The sequence below is a fragment of the Cucumis melo genome, chromosome 11 (assembly GCF_025177605.1).
Source record: "Cucumis melo cultivar AY chromosome 11, USDA_Cmelo_AY_1.0, whole genome shotgun sequence".
Classification (NCBI taxonomy): Eukaryota; Viridiplantae; Streptophyta; class Magnoliopsida; order Cucurbitales; family Cucurbitaceae; genus Cucumis; species Cucumis melo.
Window position 1 is genome coordinate 1,217,632 of NC_066867.1, and position 17,184 is coordinate 1,234,815.

At 33.7% G+C, this 17,184-nt stretch overlaps 3 protein-coding genes and 1 non-coding gene across 6 annotated transcripts; 2 read left to right on the plus strand and 2 right to left on the minus strand.

Annotated features, from left to right (window-relative positions):
- The first annotated feature begins 1,845 nt into the window (after positions 1 to 1,845).
- Positions 1,846 to 9,661, plus strand: LOC103497466 (4-alpha-glucanotransferase, chloroplastic/amyloplastic). 2 transcript variants are annotated; one of them, XM_051079351.1, is made up of 16 exons: positions 1,846 to 2,319; positions 2,688 to 2,750; positions 3,972 to 4,060; positions 4,172 to 4,232; positions 5,383 to 5,461; positions 6,222 to 6,358; positions 6,445 to 6,603; positions 6,711 to 6,787; positions 7,302 to 7,441; positions 7,526 to 7,578; positions 7,643 to 7,717; positions 8,191 to 8,263; positions 8,347 to 8,435; positions 8,604 to 8,648; positions 8,801 to 8,953; positions 9,388 to 9,661. In XM_051079351.1, exons 1-16 carry the CDS (start codon positions 1,963 to 1,965, stop codon positions 9,490 to 9,492), a joined length of 1,755 nt encoding a protein of 584 aa, XP_050935308.1. In that variant the 5' UTR covers positions 1,846 to 1,962; the 3' UTR covers positions 9,493 to 9,661. The 2 variants fall into 2 exon arrangements, with proteins under 2 accessions (XP_050935308.1, XP_008457890.2); XM_008459668.3 differs by having other exon boundaries at positions 7,526 to 7,557.
- Positions 9,662 to 9,985: 324 nt separating this feature from the next.
- LOC103497464 (uncharacterized) lies at positions 9,986 to 13,530 on the minus strand. Its single transcript, XM_008459665.3, has 10 exons — positions 13,331 to 13,530; positions 13,159 to 13,254; positions 12,957 to 13,031; positions 12,710 to 12,778; positions 11,866 to 11,942; positions 11,682 to 11,770; positions 11,464 to 11,593; positions 11,047 to 11,137; positions 10,892 to 10,957; positions 9,986 to 10,265 (listed from the first exon to the last, which is right to left on the minus strand). Exons 1-10 carry the CDS (start codon positions 13,478 to 13,480, stop codon positions 10,146 to 10,148), a joined length of 963 nt encoding a protein of 320 aa, XP_008457887.1. The 5' UTR covers positions 13,481 to 13,530; the 3' UTR covers positions 9,986 to 10,145.
- A 28-nt stretch (positions 13,531 to 13,558) lies between these two features.
- On the plus strand, positions 13,559 to 17,062 carry LOC107990305 (pentatricopeptide repeat-containing protein At4g39530). 2 transcript variants are annotated; one of them, XM_017046683.2, is made up of 2 exons: positions 13,559 to 13,908; positions 13,997 to 17,062. In XM_017046683.2, the coding sequence occupies exon 2, from the start codon at positions 14,302 to 14,304 to the stop codon at positions 16,837 to 16,839; it is 2,538 nt and encodes an 845-aa protein (XP_016902172.2). In that variant the 5' UTR covers positions 13,559 to 13,908; positions 13,997 to 14,301; the 3' UTR covers positions 16,840 to 17,062. The 2 variants fall into 2 exon arrangements, with proteins under 2 accessions (XP_016902172.2, XP_016902173.2); XM_017046684.2 differs by having other exon boundaries at positions 14,003 to 17,062.
- Positions 13,633 to 13,713, minus strand: TRNAL-AAG (transfer RNA leucine (anticodon AAG)). Its single transcript has one exon. It is a non-coding gene; the product is annotated as a tRNA-Leu (tRNA).
- Positions 17,063 to 17,184: the final 122 nt, after the last annotated feature.

Genomic DNA, 17,184 nt, shown 5'->3' on the forward strand with positions numbered 1-17,184 from the left:
AATAATTGTATACTTTTGTGATAATAACCGAAGATTATAGACCTAAATATACATAAACTAAAAGACACTAAATAAAAGAATACAGAAGAATAATATTTTCTAAAAATTTTCTAATTATGGCCTGAATTTTAATTCACACACATTGAAAAAGGAAACAAAAATAATGATAAAGTGAAAAAAGTGTAGAAAAGTGATAAAAAAAAAGTGTAGGAAGGTGAGAAAGAGAAGTATGTATTTGTTAGTTTTTATTATTTTACCTCATTCGTCTTCAAACATCCATGAGATTTGTTGATGTGATTTAACTTTTGTTCTTCTATTCTTATCAAACAATAAACAAAACCAAATGGCTCTTTTGATTTTTTTTTTAAAAAACCAAAATTGCTTAAATTATGGTTTAATACAAACTTCAAAATTGTTTTTTTTTTTTAAATCAAACCTAAAATATATCAGATTATTTATGATAATTTATAAAAGGGCTAGCGTGACACTCGTTCTCCTCACATTATGAGTTCTTGTATTTTAATATTAATTTTAAAAGGTCAGATTACGGTATATATTTATTTTAAACAAAACATGGTTGTAGTGTAGTGGTTGTGCTCCCATCTTATTTTAAATCAAATCTAAAATGTTGTGTTATATGGTTATTTTTAAATATAATAAAATGAACTAAATTACTTACAAAATATAGTAAAATATCTCCGTTTATTTATGAGGAATTATAATAAACTACCATATATGTCTAAATAGTTTGTCTCAATCTATCATTGTATATCACAAATAAATGGTGAAATTTTACTATATTTATAAATATTTTTAAAAACTTTAGCATTTAAGGTGAAATTTCTATCTAAAAGGAGAGCTATTGAAATAAATCAAAATATTTAGGGTTGTTTGTAAATATAGGAATTAGATTCAAAATAATTAAATATATAATAACATTTTAAAAAAATTTTAAATATAACAAAATTTGTCAGTCTATCGGTGATAGTTTATCAATAATAAAAGACTATCATTGATAGATTATATTGCAAATATTGTTAAGAGTCTATTGGTGACCAATAGATTTTGCTATATTATGTTGTTATATACTTAATTATTATTTTTAAAATTGCCGCCAATTATAATTATCTAAATACTTACCCTATAGTTTTATAAACTCTCCCTTAACTATTCAAAGTAATTTTCCTATTCCAAGAGAAGGATATATCTATCTATATCTATAGTATATATAAAATGATGGAAGTAGAGCAACTTTTGAATCTCATTTTACCCTTTCGTTGTAACTCTTTTTTAGTCTTGTTTTAGTGGCAATTTTGTCATAGATTTTATGTTTGTGGTCATTTTCACATTTAACAAAATAGAAGTTACACTTCCTTAACAATTCATATCATGATTAAAAAAAGTTTTAATTTCATAATCGATATTAATTCATGCTCTATATTATTAGGACCATAATGTAACTCTTACATAATGCTATAATACTATATGTTATTACGCAACTAACAACCTTTCTATCTTCCACTTTATTTGGATATATATATATATAGACTAGATGGTTAAGTTTGGAACGCATAAACTTAAGACGTTAAGAAATGGAATTTGAAGTACAATTTGAAATAGTGCATTAGAAAAATAAAATTGAATTGTACGTTAAAAATACAATGTCATTTCAAATTATAATTAAAATAAAAAATAAATTTTGAGATAATATATTATGATGTTTATTCTTACATAGATATAAAAAGATATAAATATCAAAATATCGAAACGATTATTAAATTTTATAAAGTTGAGTTAGAAAGTATATCTATAGAATACCATTCCATTTTGAGCTTTTAAGCCTTTAAATATTTCAAATTACAAAATCAATTTGAGCCTTTCTACCCGCTGCCACCGTCGTCATCACATATTACTTAAGAATTGGTAGGCTGTCTCTCGATTTCCGAGCTCAATTCTGCAACAATGGCGATCTCAACCTCACTATTCCCTTTTCCTCTAAATCCCAAGCTTCGTAATCCCCCATTGCCTCTCTTCACCACCACCACTACTACTACTACTTCCCTCTCCACCAGGAGATTTCGCCTCTTCTCATCTTCTTCCTCTAAAGTTTCCACCATTTTCGATACAGTCACTGTGGGGGAGGATTTTCCGACCCACTATGGAGAAGGGTTCCTAGAATCGGATCCTGACATTCGGCGAAGAGCTGGTGTTCTGCTTCATCCTACGTCGTTTCGAGGCCCTTATGGCATTGGTGATCTTGGTGATGAAGCGTTTCGATTTGTTGACTGGCTTCATGAAGCGGGTTTCTCTGTTTGGCAGGTTTTATTCCTACTACTTGTCTCGTGAAGCAATTATTGTAATGCTTAAGTATGGCAATTCTTGAATTTATGAAGCAATGATCCATGGATATATTTATCAATTTTTCTACTTGAGTGGGCTTTTCCTTGTTCCCCTTCAATAATTTCACATCTGATTAAATGGAAATTAATGTAAAGAAGCTGACACTTACTGGGTTCCATAGTCGTAGCAACTTCTTCTTTTGTAGTGTTGTATTTTAAGGATGGTGAGGAGGAAAATGGAAAGAATTTTTATTTATACATATTTGTTTTGTTTATAGGATAGGAAGAAGATGTGGAAATTTTGGAATTTGATGATTTTTTTTGTAATTTATTGATGCGACTACGCAGGTTCTTCCTCTTGTCCCTCCAGGAAGGAAAGCCAACGAAGAGGGATCACCCTACTCAGGCCAGGTGATGACTTTTTTAGTTCTCTTTCTTCCCTGCTTCCCTCCTCTATCTCCTGTTTCTTTTATCCTTCCATTGTTTAAGGTGGGGGATGGGACGGTGTGATTAATGAGAGTTTACCTCAATGTCCCAATGGAGAATACACATTCAAAAGGAAATGTACTTATCACAATGAATCTTGAATACCGTAAAGAAAGTAGCTTTTTGCATTTGGGAACAGGTTGATGAATTTTGTTATTTCCGTCTCATTTATGTGTGGGGTTGAGCTAGCCATTCATTACCAGCATACTGAAGGAGGGTGCAGCAAAAAACCCTTGTATTGAATTTGTAATGAAATTGTCTCGTTATTCTGCCCCATTTTATCCACCATTTTGAAATGTTTAATTTATTGAAGATAAAATTTAGATCACATCTAATATCATCTGGATTTAAAAATAAAATGAATGCAGCAGATTGGGAGGTGAACGTGAATAATTGTGATTAGTGATAAGTGGTGGTTGTTAGGTGGTCTACGCTAGTCTATGTTTCCCAGATCCTGTTAACGATCCTTCTCACTCTAAGGACATTAGTCATCCTGAAACTAGCATGGTTGTTTCTTTGATACCTCATTAAGTTTGACTTTCTGTGCCTTCTATATTTCCTGGACCTGTACAATCACACAAGTGTTCATTTTTACAAGACGGCTGTGTCTGGTTGTAATAGATCATGTTACTCATTGATGAAGGTGGTGAAGGAACCCTAATGGAAAATAGATCCTTTAGCTGACTTTTAGCTCTTTTGATAGGTGGCTATTTAAATGTGTGTTCCAGAGTGAAGTCAGTTTTTATTAGGGGGTATACTCAACATGTTTTATGACTCACCATTTCAGGTTAAGGGAGAAGTCCTATGGTCTGCATTTTTTTTTCTTTTTTCCCTCTTCTATTTCCACTTTTTGGGTGTCTATTTCTAAGAGTATTTATAGCTGTTTAATATCTCGTACTCGTAGTAGTGGAAGTCTCTTTTGTAATCTTGCGTTTCTTAGTTTGTACAAGCTAAATAGGTTTCCTTCTTTTGTGGGTTTCTATCTTTTTAGAAAATATTATTAGACTTTTTCTGTCCGTTTGTATTCTTCCATTTGTCTTAGCAGAAGCTTGGTTTTACATCAACAAAATGTATGTCAGTTTTATTGGTGTGTTTATCTTATCTGATGTACATTGTTTTCTCTATTTTATCTGTTAAAACTTTCAGGATGCAAATTGTGGCAACACTCTCTTGATCTCTCTTGATGAGCTTGTCAAAGATGGTTTGCTCACGAAAGATGAGTTGCCAAAACCAGTGTAAGAAACTTTACCTTTTGGCAGATTGCGATTAATTGTTTTCATTTCCTTTATAATCTCTCATGAAAGGGACACTATGAAGTAATCCTGCCCCTGAATGGATACTTGCAGCGACCATGACCATGTAGTCTTCTCTGCTGTTGCTGATATAAAGGATCCCTTGATAGCAAAGGTTAGTACTTAAGACTTGTGAGCGGTTGCTACTGACTGATTGTAAGCTGTTGTACCTGATTTGTTATATCTGCTGTAACATAATCTTTTATTTTCTCTTTGTTACCCATTGTTTGGGGCTGTCTAGAGTTGTTATCAGGATGACAGTATCTATAAATACTGATACTTTGTACTTTTGACATGTGAGAATTATATCACTCTCTAACTCCTAGTAGGAGATTTCAGTTGCATCTCAACATTCAAGTATTGCTTTTATGTGTAGAGACTTGAAAATTGGTTCCAACTTGGAATCTGTCTTCCTTAGCTTCCTATATTTTTTTTACAGTCTCCTTATTAGTTTTGAACCAGAAATTTTGTTTGAAATGAAATAAGAGAAACCCAAACACCAATAGGTGTTACAATAAAGATTTCCAATCAGAATTAAACTAAATAAGAAAGATAAAACGCTTAAAAAGGTACTTAGTTTTGCACCTGTGTAACCTAGTAGCCAGAACCAAATCCACAAATCTATCAAAACAAATAAAGGAATCTACAGGGAGACGCTTATTACCTCGCCTCATAAAGTCTAGAAAAGAGTACGCAATATGACCAACCAAACAATCTTCTTTATACCGCAAATGAGCACACTTTTCTACCAAAGGGGATAACCTTACTTGAACAGAATCTGTTCTATAGGTTGTACAATTGTGTCTTGAGTTCTACATAAGGGGATAACTCTAAACTTAAACAAGACCACGATATTTATGATTCAACCTGGAGAAGATCTTCAAGGAAGGAAGAAAATGAAGACAAGCTACTGAATCTACGATACACGTTGACAGATAAAGAAAAAATATTTTGCAAAATTTGCTAGCTACAAAAGATTATGCTTGACATCATGCATGGCATGTTGCTAAGGATAGAAAAGCAAACTAGAAAATATGTACCACACATATTCTCCAGGTAGCATGATACGAAACATGTTGCGGACTTAATACAAGACATGTCACAAAACATTTTGTTCAAGTTTTGTCTGTAATAAAATCAACCAATCATACTGCAATAACAAATACAGATTTACAAGCACGTTGATAACTTCCAATTTTGTGTTATTTTTAATAAACTTATATAATCTAAGTATTTTTTAATTATTTTCTTTGGTTTTGTCATAGGCTGCAGAAAGGTTAATTCAAAGTGATGGTGATCTTAAAAGACAGCTTGAAGAATTTTGTAGAGACCCTGATATATCAAGTGAGTTCTTCCATAATCCAACTGATATCACGGTTCACCTATAATATTTTGCAGAACTTCTGGTTTTCTTTTTCCTTTTTTTGAAGCGGAAACAAGCCTCTTCTTTAATAAAATGAGTGAGACACTTCTAGTTTGTATTAAGATTTAGATCTTATTGATTGTTAAAAATTGTACATGATAATTATCTACCTATTTCATCCTTTCTATCTTGCTAAAAAAAGGTTAGTAAAGGTTTGTCAGACTAATTGCCTTTACTTGGATTTTTCCTAAGATCTGTCAATTTAATTCAAGCCCTCAATTACTTCAAGAAAAGGTTTTCAAATTAGACTGCTAGCCTCCTTGATGACTGGATCTTCATCTGTAGAGTTGGCATCTGCGACCAAAATTCAGTTATGCTAAGCTGCCAAATTGTGAATTTTTTCCTCCTTCAGTATAGGAACAGCGAACAGAAATACTTCAAAAGCTTTCATTCAAAAGTCTCTTTGCCACTGTTGGTCTCTCAGAATGGTTCTAGTTGGTACCAATACTTTGGAAATTATCCCCTAATTTTCAGTTTTACTGAACGCGACAGCTCAAATACACTCATGTCAGATTGACCATTCAATAACGTCTGCTCGTTAATTAATTAATCATCTAACTGAATGGTTTAGAACAACTCTTATTCTTTTTTTAATCAGTGACGAGTTTACTTTAAAAGAAATAAAACAGCTCTTCTTACTCTTCCTTGCTCTTTCTCTGTCATTCTTGCTCAATTTTGCAGGCTGGCTTGAAGATGCGGCTTATTTTGCTGCTATTGATAACAAACTAAATTCTTTCAGTTGGTACGAATGGCCAGAACCTCTAAAAAATCGGCATCTTTCAGCTTTAGTAGAAGTTTACCAAACAGAAAGAGATTTTGTAAGTTTTTAGTGAATTCTTTAGTTTGGCTTTTCTTTTTATAGTCTGTCGCCTAATTGTTCACATATACTTTTGTCCTTTTGCAGATAAATATATTCATTGCTCAACAGTTTTTATTCCAGAGACAATGGCAAAGAGTTCGCAGCTATGCAAATATGAAGGGTATTACTATAATGGGGGACATGCCTATATACGTTGGATATCAGAGTGCAGATGTTTGGGCTAATAAGAAGCAATTTTTGCTGGTATGTATTGCTTCTGGATGAGTAGAGATAGATGAAAATCTACTATTGGAATATTCTCATTATGTGGACTGCTAAATGCTAGTGCTAATCATAAGTTCGTCTGGCAGAACAAGAAAGGATTTCCCTTGTTAGTGAGTGGTGTGCCTCCAGATGCATTTAGTGAAACTGGTCAACTATGGGGAAGGTGTGTTATGCACTTGTTTCATTCACATGATTGATTGCTGTTTTCGGATGTTGTTTTCCATTTTCCCGTAGTTCTTACATATGGTCATATTCCTTGCCTATTTTCACAGAATTAATTTTTTTAGATTAGATTGTAAAGAAAGTTCATTCAATATTTTATCATACACCCCATAATAATAAATGTAGTTTTTAAATATAGCAAAATAATCCAAATGTATACAAAACATAGCAAAATTTTAGAGTTCAGTGTCTACAAATGTCTATCACTGATAGATTCTAAAATTTTGCTATATTTGTAAAGATTTTCAAAAGTTTTGCCATTTCTAATAATGATAAAAATAAATCTAGTGTGATTTTTCATTATATCATCTTAAATGTTTTCTGTCGTTTTCTTTTATCTAATACTTCTCAAAATTATTCCAGTATTTGCATTAATTAAATTGTTAATTTTATTTGGAGTAAACCTGACAAGAAATTGCTTTCTAATAAATTGATCTCTATTTGGAATTTGAAAGTCCTCTATATGATTGGAAAGCCATGGAGAAAGATGGTTTTTCTTGGTGGATACGACGCATTAAACGTGCACAGAATCTATATGATGAATTCCGGATTGATCATTTTAGAGGATTTGCGGGTTTCTGGGCAGTTCCTTCTGGTAGGCTTTTATGAAATACAGTTATCAGGTTACATAACATGTTTCTTTGTTTTGTTCATTGTGCTAAATGTTGCAAATTTACAGAGGCAAAAATTGCTACAGTTGGACGGTGGAAGGTCAGACTTATAATTTGGCAGGTTCCTTTTAGTTTATACTTCGATATCATAGTATCTTCTTCAATAGTATCTTTTATGACAGTAGGCAGGGCCTGGAAAATCTTTATTTGATGCCATATCCAGAGCTGTTGGGAAGATCAACATATTTGCAGAAGATCTGGTATGTTTTTATGGATAAACATGTACTGAAATCATGGCGACCTATTAAATGCTCATTGCATTGTGATGTGATTTCTTGTATTGGTTTTAATATCATTCTTCTTTTGAACTTTCAGACTAACTACTTTGGGTTTCGGAAATTATATTTTAAGCCATAAGCTTAAGAGGTTAAAAACTTGCCACCAACTCATCATAACACCCTTTGTTTAATAGTCAAAAATGTCACTCAGGAATTAAGTAATGTGCACTTGTATTTAGGAAAGTAAAAGAGCATAATTCCACTTTGTTTTGTATCATATTGCTCCGTGGTTTCATCTTTCTTATCAGTCGTGGAAAAGGAAATACTCGTGGGCATATGTAGATTATTTGATTATTGCTATCATTACCATCCCCATCCCTCTCTCAAGTTACAATTGAGTTCGTTTTCTTTTAGTTTTAGCTACATTTTCCATTGGTTTAACCACCGTATTACAGGGAGTTATTACTGAAGATGTGGTTAACCTCAGAAAATCTATAGGGGCACCTGGAATGGCTGTTCTCCAATTTGGTATAACTGTTATATATTCTCTTTTTTGAAGAGATTGTCTTGAAGTGTTTTTTCTCGGTAATTGATGTACATTGTTCAAACAGGTTTTGGAAGTGATTCTGCTAATCCGCATTTGCCCCACAATCATGAACCTAACCAAGTTGTCTACACGGGAACTCATGATAATGACACAGTAATAATTTCCGTGTTTCCTTGTATATCGTTGTTTGTAATATGTCGTAAAGTCTGATGTTGGCGAGTAGACATGCATCTTTGAATTAACAGTTCTCATCTGATTTATGTAAATAAAATTGGTCTTTCCTGGTGAAATTTTGTAAATCGTTGTAATGTTTTAATGCAGATACGTGGCTGGTGGGACAATTTGAATGAAGGAGAAAAGTCCAATGTGAGCAACTGAACCTAACACATTCACACGTGCAAAAACTACAGTAGTTTCTGAATATTGTTTCAAAGCTACTAATTTTTGCATTAGTTTGGTTTCAATGAAAAGAACCATAGGAAAATGAAATGAGTTGTGACACGTCTCGGTTGTTACAGGTATTGAAGTATCTTTCAGTTACTGAGAAAGATGATATCCCTTGGGTTCTCATCCGGGCAGCATTGTCTTCTGTGGCACAAACTGCCATAATACCTTTGCAAGATGTTCTTCGGTTAGGGAATTCTGCAAGGATGAACACTCCAGCAACACAGGTAAATCTATACCTTCATACTCAGATATCCAATTAGTCTTGTTAATTGTCACAAAGCACAACATTAAGCATTTGAGTCGAATTCATTCAAGACATTTCCATGGCTGCTCTTTGACCATACAAGAGTTCTTAGATCTGCACAGAAAATGATATTTTCTAAAATTGATATGATTAATTTACTTCACTAGCTCATGTGTGCACACTGGTGCTTTCAGCAGTACCAAAAGATATCAACAACCCTCAAAATCCTACGGTTTTTTTTTTTAATACCATCTTAAATGTGTAATGTAGGAAAAAAGACCATGCATTCAATAGGAAACTTTACTTTGAAGAAAAAATATGAAGTTTAGATTCTCTAAGAATGAAATATGATATCTATGGATTTGATTATTATAATGATCCAGCGTGTAAGATATGTTTGTACTTGCCACACAGTTTGGAAACTGGAAATGGAGAATACCTAATTCCTTAAGCTTTGAGAGTTTGGAGACAGAAGCAAGTAAATTGAAGGATATGAATTCATTGTATGGGCGGCTGTAAGCGAAAAATGCTGGCTTTGTAATCACAAATTGTTGTTTTGTATTAATAGTAAATAGATTATCTAATGTAATAAGATCCCCCCACCAAAAGCCTGGTGTTTCTGTGCAACTCATAGGAGAAGTTTAGTTGAAGCAATAAAAAAAAAAAAGACTCAACATTTCTTTAGTTATATGCCATCTTTATTAACTGCTAAATATTAGCATGTAGATTCATGTAGACAACCCACCTGATTCAAATAAGAAGATGAGAGAACCACATAAGGCTAGTGGATAGAGATGATCTCTTTCCGCTAAAACAAGCCTTCCAATTGTTAATAATCATTAGAAAGACTATAACTACGATTGACTTAAGTGCACTTAAGGTGAGTGCTTCATCAAGAGACTCTTGCTATGAAGAGAACCATCAAAACTTCAATTTAGTCTCTATGGCTCTGATTTCAATTTGGTCCAAACGGTTTAGTCCATATATGATCATCATTTTATTGAGAGAGCAATGAAAAAGTAGACTAAATTTTATCACCGAGGATCCGCATTTTACATTTGGTTAATATTTGAGATTATTATCATTATAATCTTGTATATATATATATAAAATAAAGAATGATGAACGTTGCAGATAAATAATTTTTTTTTAAAAAAAGAAGTTTGAATCAGCTATGCAGCTTTCTCAATGGCTTCAAAGCATTCTATCACAGATGCTTTCTCTGACATTGCTTTGATGAGAGCTTCATGTATCAATTTGTTATTCTTCAAAAGGGAACCAGAAAATAAAACCTACAACAAAAGTCCATGGAAATTGCTTCAGTATTCAATGACTAGCACGAGATTTTCTTATAACTTTTTAAGCTTCACTTTAGTTCCTTATATTTAAGAACCTATATGCCGTTTTGATAAAAGTTTAGAGGAAAAAACAGAAAGACATTACTTAGTTGACATTCATAAAAAGTATCCGATAAATTATGAGTTAAATACATCATGTTTAGTAAAAGGACGGACATTTCTTGCTCATTATCATACAATCACTTATTCACAAATCTCGTGTAAAGCTAATAGTTTCAAAAGAGGAAAACTTGAAAATTCTACCAATTTAAGAGAAATTCGGAAGAGGAATTGAAAACTTTCTTCTCTTGGATGACTTTTCTACCTCCCTTACATTTTGCCAATTTACTATGTTTTATGTCATCAAAGTCTACCATCGGTCTATCCTATAACATTCACCAGTAATAAAAGACTACATTGAAAATTGGAAAAAACAAAAATGGAAAATAATCTCCAATATGTTAGGGATTAAAACATATTTTTAGCAAACTAGTAATGTACTACTTGGAAATGATCAGATGAATTGTTAAACAAAAAAAAGTTTAAGAAACTATCCAGAGAAGTGATAGTTGACTACTTACAGCCCATCTAGTGAGGTTCTGTTGCTGATCCTTACCAAGTTTTGGCTTTGATCTATTGATAAACCTCTGATAGAACCAAATGAATGTAAATGTTAGAATGTTGAGGGAAGAGAGGTAAAAAATCTGTTTTCATGAGTTAAATAGGGATCTGGGACCTGTAGAGTGAAGAGATCAGCTGATTGGCCAACCACTTTATCATATTTTAAACCTTCTGATGCAAGACCAGCCATTGCCACCACGGCCAACCTGAAAATAATAATAACACTACACAAGTTGATCTTCATTCAAAATTATTGTATATGGTAATTATTTCATTTTTGTGGTTAATTTTTGAAAAGTAAGTCTTCAACATTCATTTTGTCTCTAAATATTTTGTTTGTTGTTTACCTTTTACCAATGTTTTTAAACACCAAACAAAATTTTGCAAACCATTAAAAGAAAATGAGTAGAAATGGACTTAATTTAAAAAAAAAAACAAATGGTTATCAAATAGAACTTAAATGAATCGAACAACTTCTACGAGCATCAATGTCGATACTTTTGATCTCAATTAGAGAAGAGTAGCCAGTTACCTGTCGAGTTCCTTATCATCAAGCTGACCACTATATATCAATTTTTCTAATCTTTCATCAATGAGATTGACATGCTCCTTTCCAATGTCCAGTGAATAATCCAGAATAGGAAGTCCAAGCAAGTAAGCAACTACAATTTAGAGGAGTTTATTAGAACCAATTAAACTCGGCACATATCATTATTAGTTATTACTTTTCTTTTCATACAAAGACTTTACCCAAGAAATGTGCAGCTTCATGTCCTGCAATTCTTTCTTGATAATCAGGAAAAAATGATGAAAAGCCATCTATGGCAGCTTGAAGAAGTCTAAGAAAGAGCCAACGAGCATACAAAAAGTAAAGGAAGAGAAGCTAAACAATAGAAGAAAGTGAGATAATTATACACAACAAATAAACTTATACCCAGGAGAAATGCTTCCAACTGCTAAAACAATAAGCGATATGCTGCCAATCAAGTATGGCACAAAGAAGCCCCAATCCTATAATGAATCCAAAATTTCATCGCAGTCAGGATAAGATTAGGAACTTTGAATTATCAGTAAACAAACATATAGTTCATGAAAGGACGGTTAAACGAGAAACTCAGACTTGTTTGATAATCATTTAGTTTTTAAAAATTATGTTTCTTTTCTTACCACGATTTTCATCCTCAACTAAATACTTAATTTCTTAGCTAAATTTCAAACAAAAATAAGTTTCTAAAAACCATGACTTTTTCTGATAATCATTTGGTTTTTGATTTTTTTTTGTTTTTAGAAATTAAGACTACAAACATACCACATCCGTCCATTGATTTCTATGTTTTGTCTACATTTTAAGAGTGTTTTCAAAATCAATGTCAAATTTTGAACTTCAAAAATTTCTTTTTGTTCTTTAAAGTTGGCTAAGGAATCAAATCTTTCCCTAAGAAATTAGGAAATAATGAAGAAGAAATCGAGAGAGAACCGCACAGATTAAAAATAAAAAACAAAGAAACCGTTTGAAAACCATTTAATTTCAGTTTTCGAAATGAAGTCTAATTCATTTTCATTTTTAAAGGCTGTTTACATCTGTCTAAGTAAAATAGTTGAATCTAACAAAAACTATCTTTTCTTTTCATTTCTTTAGTTTTCAAACTTGACTTAATCTTCGAAAACATTCCTAAAAGGTGATAGAAAAAAGAACCAATGAGAAGAGATAGTATTTAGAAGATTAATTTTCACAGTAAAAAACCAAAAGACCTAAATATAAGTTTATGATATGTTACCCCAGGAAGCTGCCCTGCGAGGACGCCTAAAAATCCAGTCACTCCCACCACAGTGAAAAGAAAAGCTGCCTGTGTTAAGAACACCAAAATGCACATAACTTTCATGAAAACAGACCCATTGAAGCATTATAACGATAACACTCTTATCTGATATAATCTTTGGAGGCACCAACGATTTGTCATCTCAAAACCAAAAACTCTAAAAGATATACAAAACAAAATGCAAGGATGTTAAAGAAGAACTCACATCATTTCTAACACTAGGAATAGCAAGATTCTCCGCATTTTTAATTCCAAGCGTAGTCAGCTCTCGAAGGGTAGTCTGGTGTATATAGAATCATTGATATACATGTATAACATGCAAGAAGAAGAAGAAGGGCAAAATTTTTGGTAATGGATTGGATTTTTGTAGAAGAAGAAGAACTTCAGACTTGGAAATGGAGACTGACCGTACGGCGAGATACATACGGTTGAGAACTCCATTTCTTGGCCCAACCAAGTTCCCTCAACTGATCCAACGCTTCCTTAACTGCATTACTATCTTTCTACATTTTAGAAAAGAGAATTGTGTGAGTAATCAAAACAGCAATAGAAATAAAATTAGAGCGGAGGAAATTGAACCTTTTCGATTGCGGATTGAAGAGCGGTGAGATCGACGGTGGAAGAAGCAGAGGAAGCTCTAATCCGCCATTGATGGGGGATGGTAGAAGACTTTGAATGGCGAAATTGAAAGGTTATAGCGGCGGAATACGCGGTGGCGACGTCCAACATTCTTCGATTTTTGGGTTCCTGAGTTTAGTTTCGACGGCGGAGGATAAGGTGTTTTTGCCGCCATAATTAGAGGAGAGAAGTGCCAGTGATTTGTTGACACGTGTCGTTATCGTGACGTCATGCAAATAAATAGGAAAAAGAAAAAGAATCAATGTTGAGAGTGGGATTTGAACCCACGCCCTTTCGGACCAGAACCTTAATCTGGCGCCTTAGACCAACTCGGCCATCTCAACCTTGATATTCTTCCAACAGCTTGAAGGAATTTGAATAAGTTTTCAGGTTTAGGAATTTAATTCAAAGTATTTCCAGCCAACAATCTCCCACTCCCTCCAAATTTTCAATTGAAGAAACTCCGATCATAAAATATTACTCTTTTACTTCCGCTGACGGTGCCGGCGAACAGGCTCAAGTCGTTGAAATTGGGGAAGGTTTGTTTCTAGTTGTACATTGCTTTAATTTTATCAAAAAAGGATACCCATTGCTTACTGAAATTAGCGTGTTGTGAATTCTCTGTAGGGACAGAGTTTAGTCGAAAACTAAGTCCAATGGATTCACCCAAGCACTTAATCTCCAATTCGTGGACTCGGTTATTGAAGCTTGGATAATAGGTTTCTCTGTTGTTCTGCTTAAAAAATAGTCGCTATTAAGCTTTTATGTATGAGGTAGATGGCTGCAATTTACTAGCTTCTCTTCGTCTAAAAGTTTTAAATTATATATTTGATGAGGTAATGGTGTGGAGGAAGAGAGAGTTGTTGGAATTTATTTGAGTGGCCGAAATACATTTCTGTAAATGTTCATGAGTTGCCAAATTTATACCAAGTATGAGATGCCATTTTTTCCTCAATATGTATTGGGCCTATCTTCCAACTACCAATACGAGAAGTTGCAAATTCTTTAGTTCTATTTCGCCAAATGTTCAACCAATTCTTCCTTCTTTCTCTTCTCAAAATGTGAAAGTGAAAGGGAAGGCACTTGCCAATCTGTTGCTTGCACCAGTTTCAAACAAATCAATTTTGTACTACAGGAAGGTTCATTGTCAAGTTATCTTGTGGGGATTACAACATGATGTGTTTTTATCAAACCTTCTCCTGCATTCGTATTTCAAAATTGGGAGTGTTTTTGATGCAGGAACATTGTTTGATAAAATGCCTAATAGGAACCTAGTATCTTGGTCTTCCGTGGTTTCTATGTATACCCAATTAAGGTATAATGAAAAAGCATTGCTTTATTTCTTGGATTTCCAGAGGACCTGTGATGATAAACCGAATGAGTATATTTTAGCTAGCATTATCAGAGCTTGTGTTCAACGTGATGGTGGTGAACCTGGTTCCCAAGTCCATAGTTACGTTACTAAAGCAGGTTTTGACGAGGATGTTTATGTGGGAACCTCTTTGGTGGACTTGTATGCGAAACATGGTGAGATAGATAAAGCAAGATTGGTATTTGATGGTTTAGTATTCAAAACTCCTGTCACTTGGACTGCTATTATTACGGGGTACACGAAAAGTGGAAGGAGTGAGGTTTCATTGCAATTGTTTAACTTAATGATTGAAAGTAATGTTATACCTGATAAATATGTGCTCTCGAGCATTCTAAATGCATGTTCTGTGCTTGGTTATCTGAAAGGTGGTAAGCAAATTCATGCTTATGTTCTGAGGAGAGAAACAAAGATGGATGTGTCGACATATAACGTTCTTATAGACTTCTACACAAAATGCGGTAGAGTAAAATCTGGGAAAGCGCTTTTTGATAGAATGGATGTTAAGAATATTATTTCTTGGACTACCATGATTGCTGGGTACATGCAAAATTCATATGATTGGGAAGCTGTGGAACTAGTTGGTGAAATGTTCAGAATGGGATGGAAGCCTGATGAATATGCTTGCTCAAGCGTTCTTACTTCATGCGGTTCACTTGATGCATTACAGCATGGAAGACAAATACATTCTTACACTATCAAGGTTTGTCTTGAACATGATAACTTTGTGACAAATGCTCTAATTGACATGTATTCCAAATGTAATTCGTTGGATGATGCAAAACGAGTCTTTGACGTCGTGACTTGTCCCAGTGTGGTTTATTACAATGCAATGATTGAAGGATATTCAAGACAAGAGTACTTGTGTGGAGCATTGGAAGTTTTCCAAGAGATGAGGCTAAAAGATGTTTCACCAAGCTTCTTAACATTTGTAAGCCTTCTAGGTTTGTCAGCTGCATTATTATGCTTGCAACTGAGCAAGCAAATCCATGGTCTTACCATCAAATATGGATTCTCTTTAGATAAGTTCACTAGCAGTGCTCTTATAGATGTTTATTCAAAATGTTCATGCATTAGAGATGCACGATATGTGTTTGAAGGGACAACTAATAAAGATATAGTTGTTTGGAATGCACTGTTTTCTGGATATAACCTACAATTGAAAAGCGAGGAGGCTTTCAAACTATACTCAGATTTACAACTCTCAAGAGAAAGGCCAAATGAGTTCACTTTTGCAGCTTTGATTACAGCAGCCAGCATTTTGGCAAGTCTCCAACACGGTCAACAGTTCCATAATCAAGTTATGAAGATGGGACTAGAATCAGACCCTTTCATCACGAATGCCCTTGTGGATATGTATGCCAAGTGTGGGAGTGTCGAAGAGGCTGAAAAAATCTTTTCATCGTCAGTATTGAAAGATACTGCATGCTGGAACTCCATGATTTCAATGTATGCACAACATGGAAAAGTAGAAGAAGCTCTTAGAATGTTTGAAATAATGGTGAGCAATGACATAAATCCCAATTATGTCACTTTTGTGAGTGTGCTATCAGCTTGTAGTCATGTGGGATTTGTTGAAGATGGACTTCAACATTTCAATTCAATGGCCAGATATGGAATTGAACCAGGAATAGAACACTATGCATCAGTTGTTACTCTTTTAGGTCGGGCTGGGCAGTTAACTGAAGCTCTAGAATTCATTGAGAAGATGACAATAAAACCAGCAGCATTAGTATGGAGGAGCTTGCTTAGTGCATGTAGAGTTTTCGGCAATGTCGAGTTAGCGAAACATGCAGCGGAGATGGCAATTTCAATTGACCCCATGGACAGTGGATCATATGTTATGCTTTCAAACATTTTTGCATCTAAAGGAATGTGGGGAGATGTTAAAAGGCTGAGGTTTAAAATGGATGTTAATGGTGTAGTTAAAGAACCTGGACAAAGCTGGATCGAGATCAATGGTGAAGTTCATACATTTGTTTCCAGAGATAAAGTCCATGATGAGACTGATTTAATTTATCTAGCTTTGGATGAACTAACTATGCAGATGAAAGATGCTGGGTCTGTACCTGATACCACAATTCTTGAAATGATTGATTGAGATATGAAATTGCAGCAACACTCTGTTCTTCTTTTCTTTTTTATATACTAACTAGCTTAAAAATTCCGTTGCCATAGATTGAATCTATGACCATGTAAAGAGAATTGTTACTAAAATTGATAGTTTAAGGCTTCCCTTCATACCATTTACTTCTACTTTGTGTTGATAGTTTACAAAACATGTACTATCCTAAACATTATGTGAGTCAATATTTACATCATTTCTTCTCAAATAATACCTTGAATTGTCTAACCTATTTGGTTTCGGCTTCCAATCTCAAGTAAGGTATTGAGTTTTCTTTGGTGATCTTTTAGTGGATAATACCTTTATCTCTCAATTTTATGT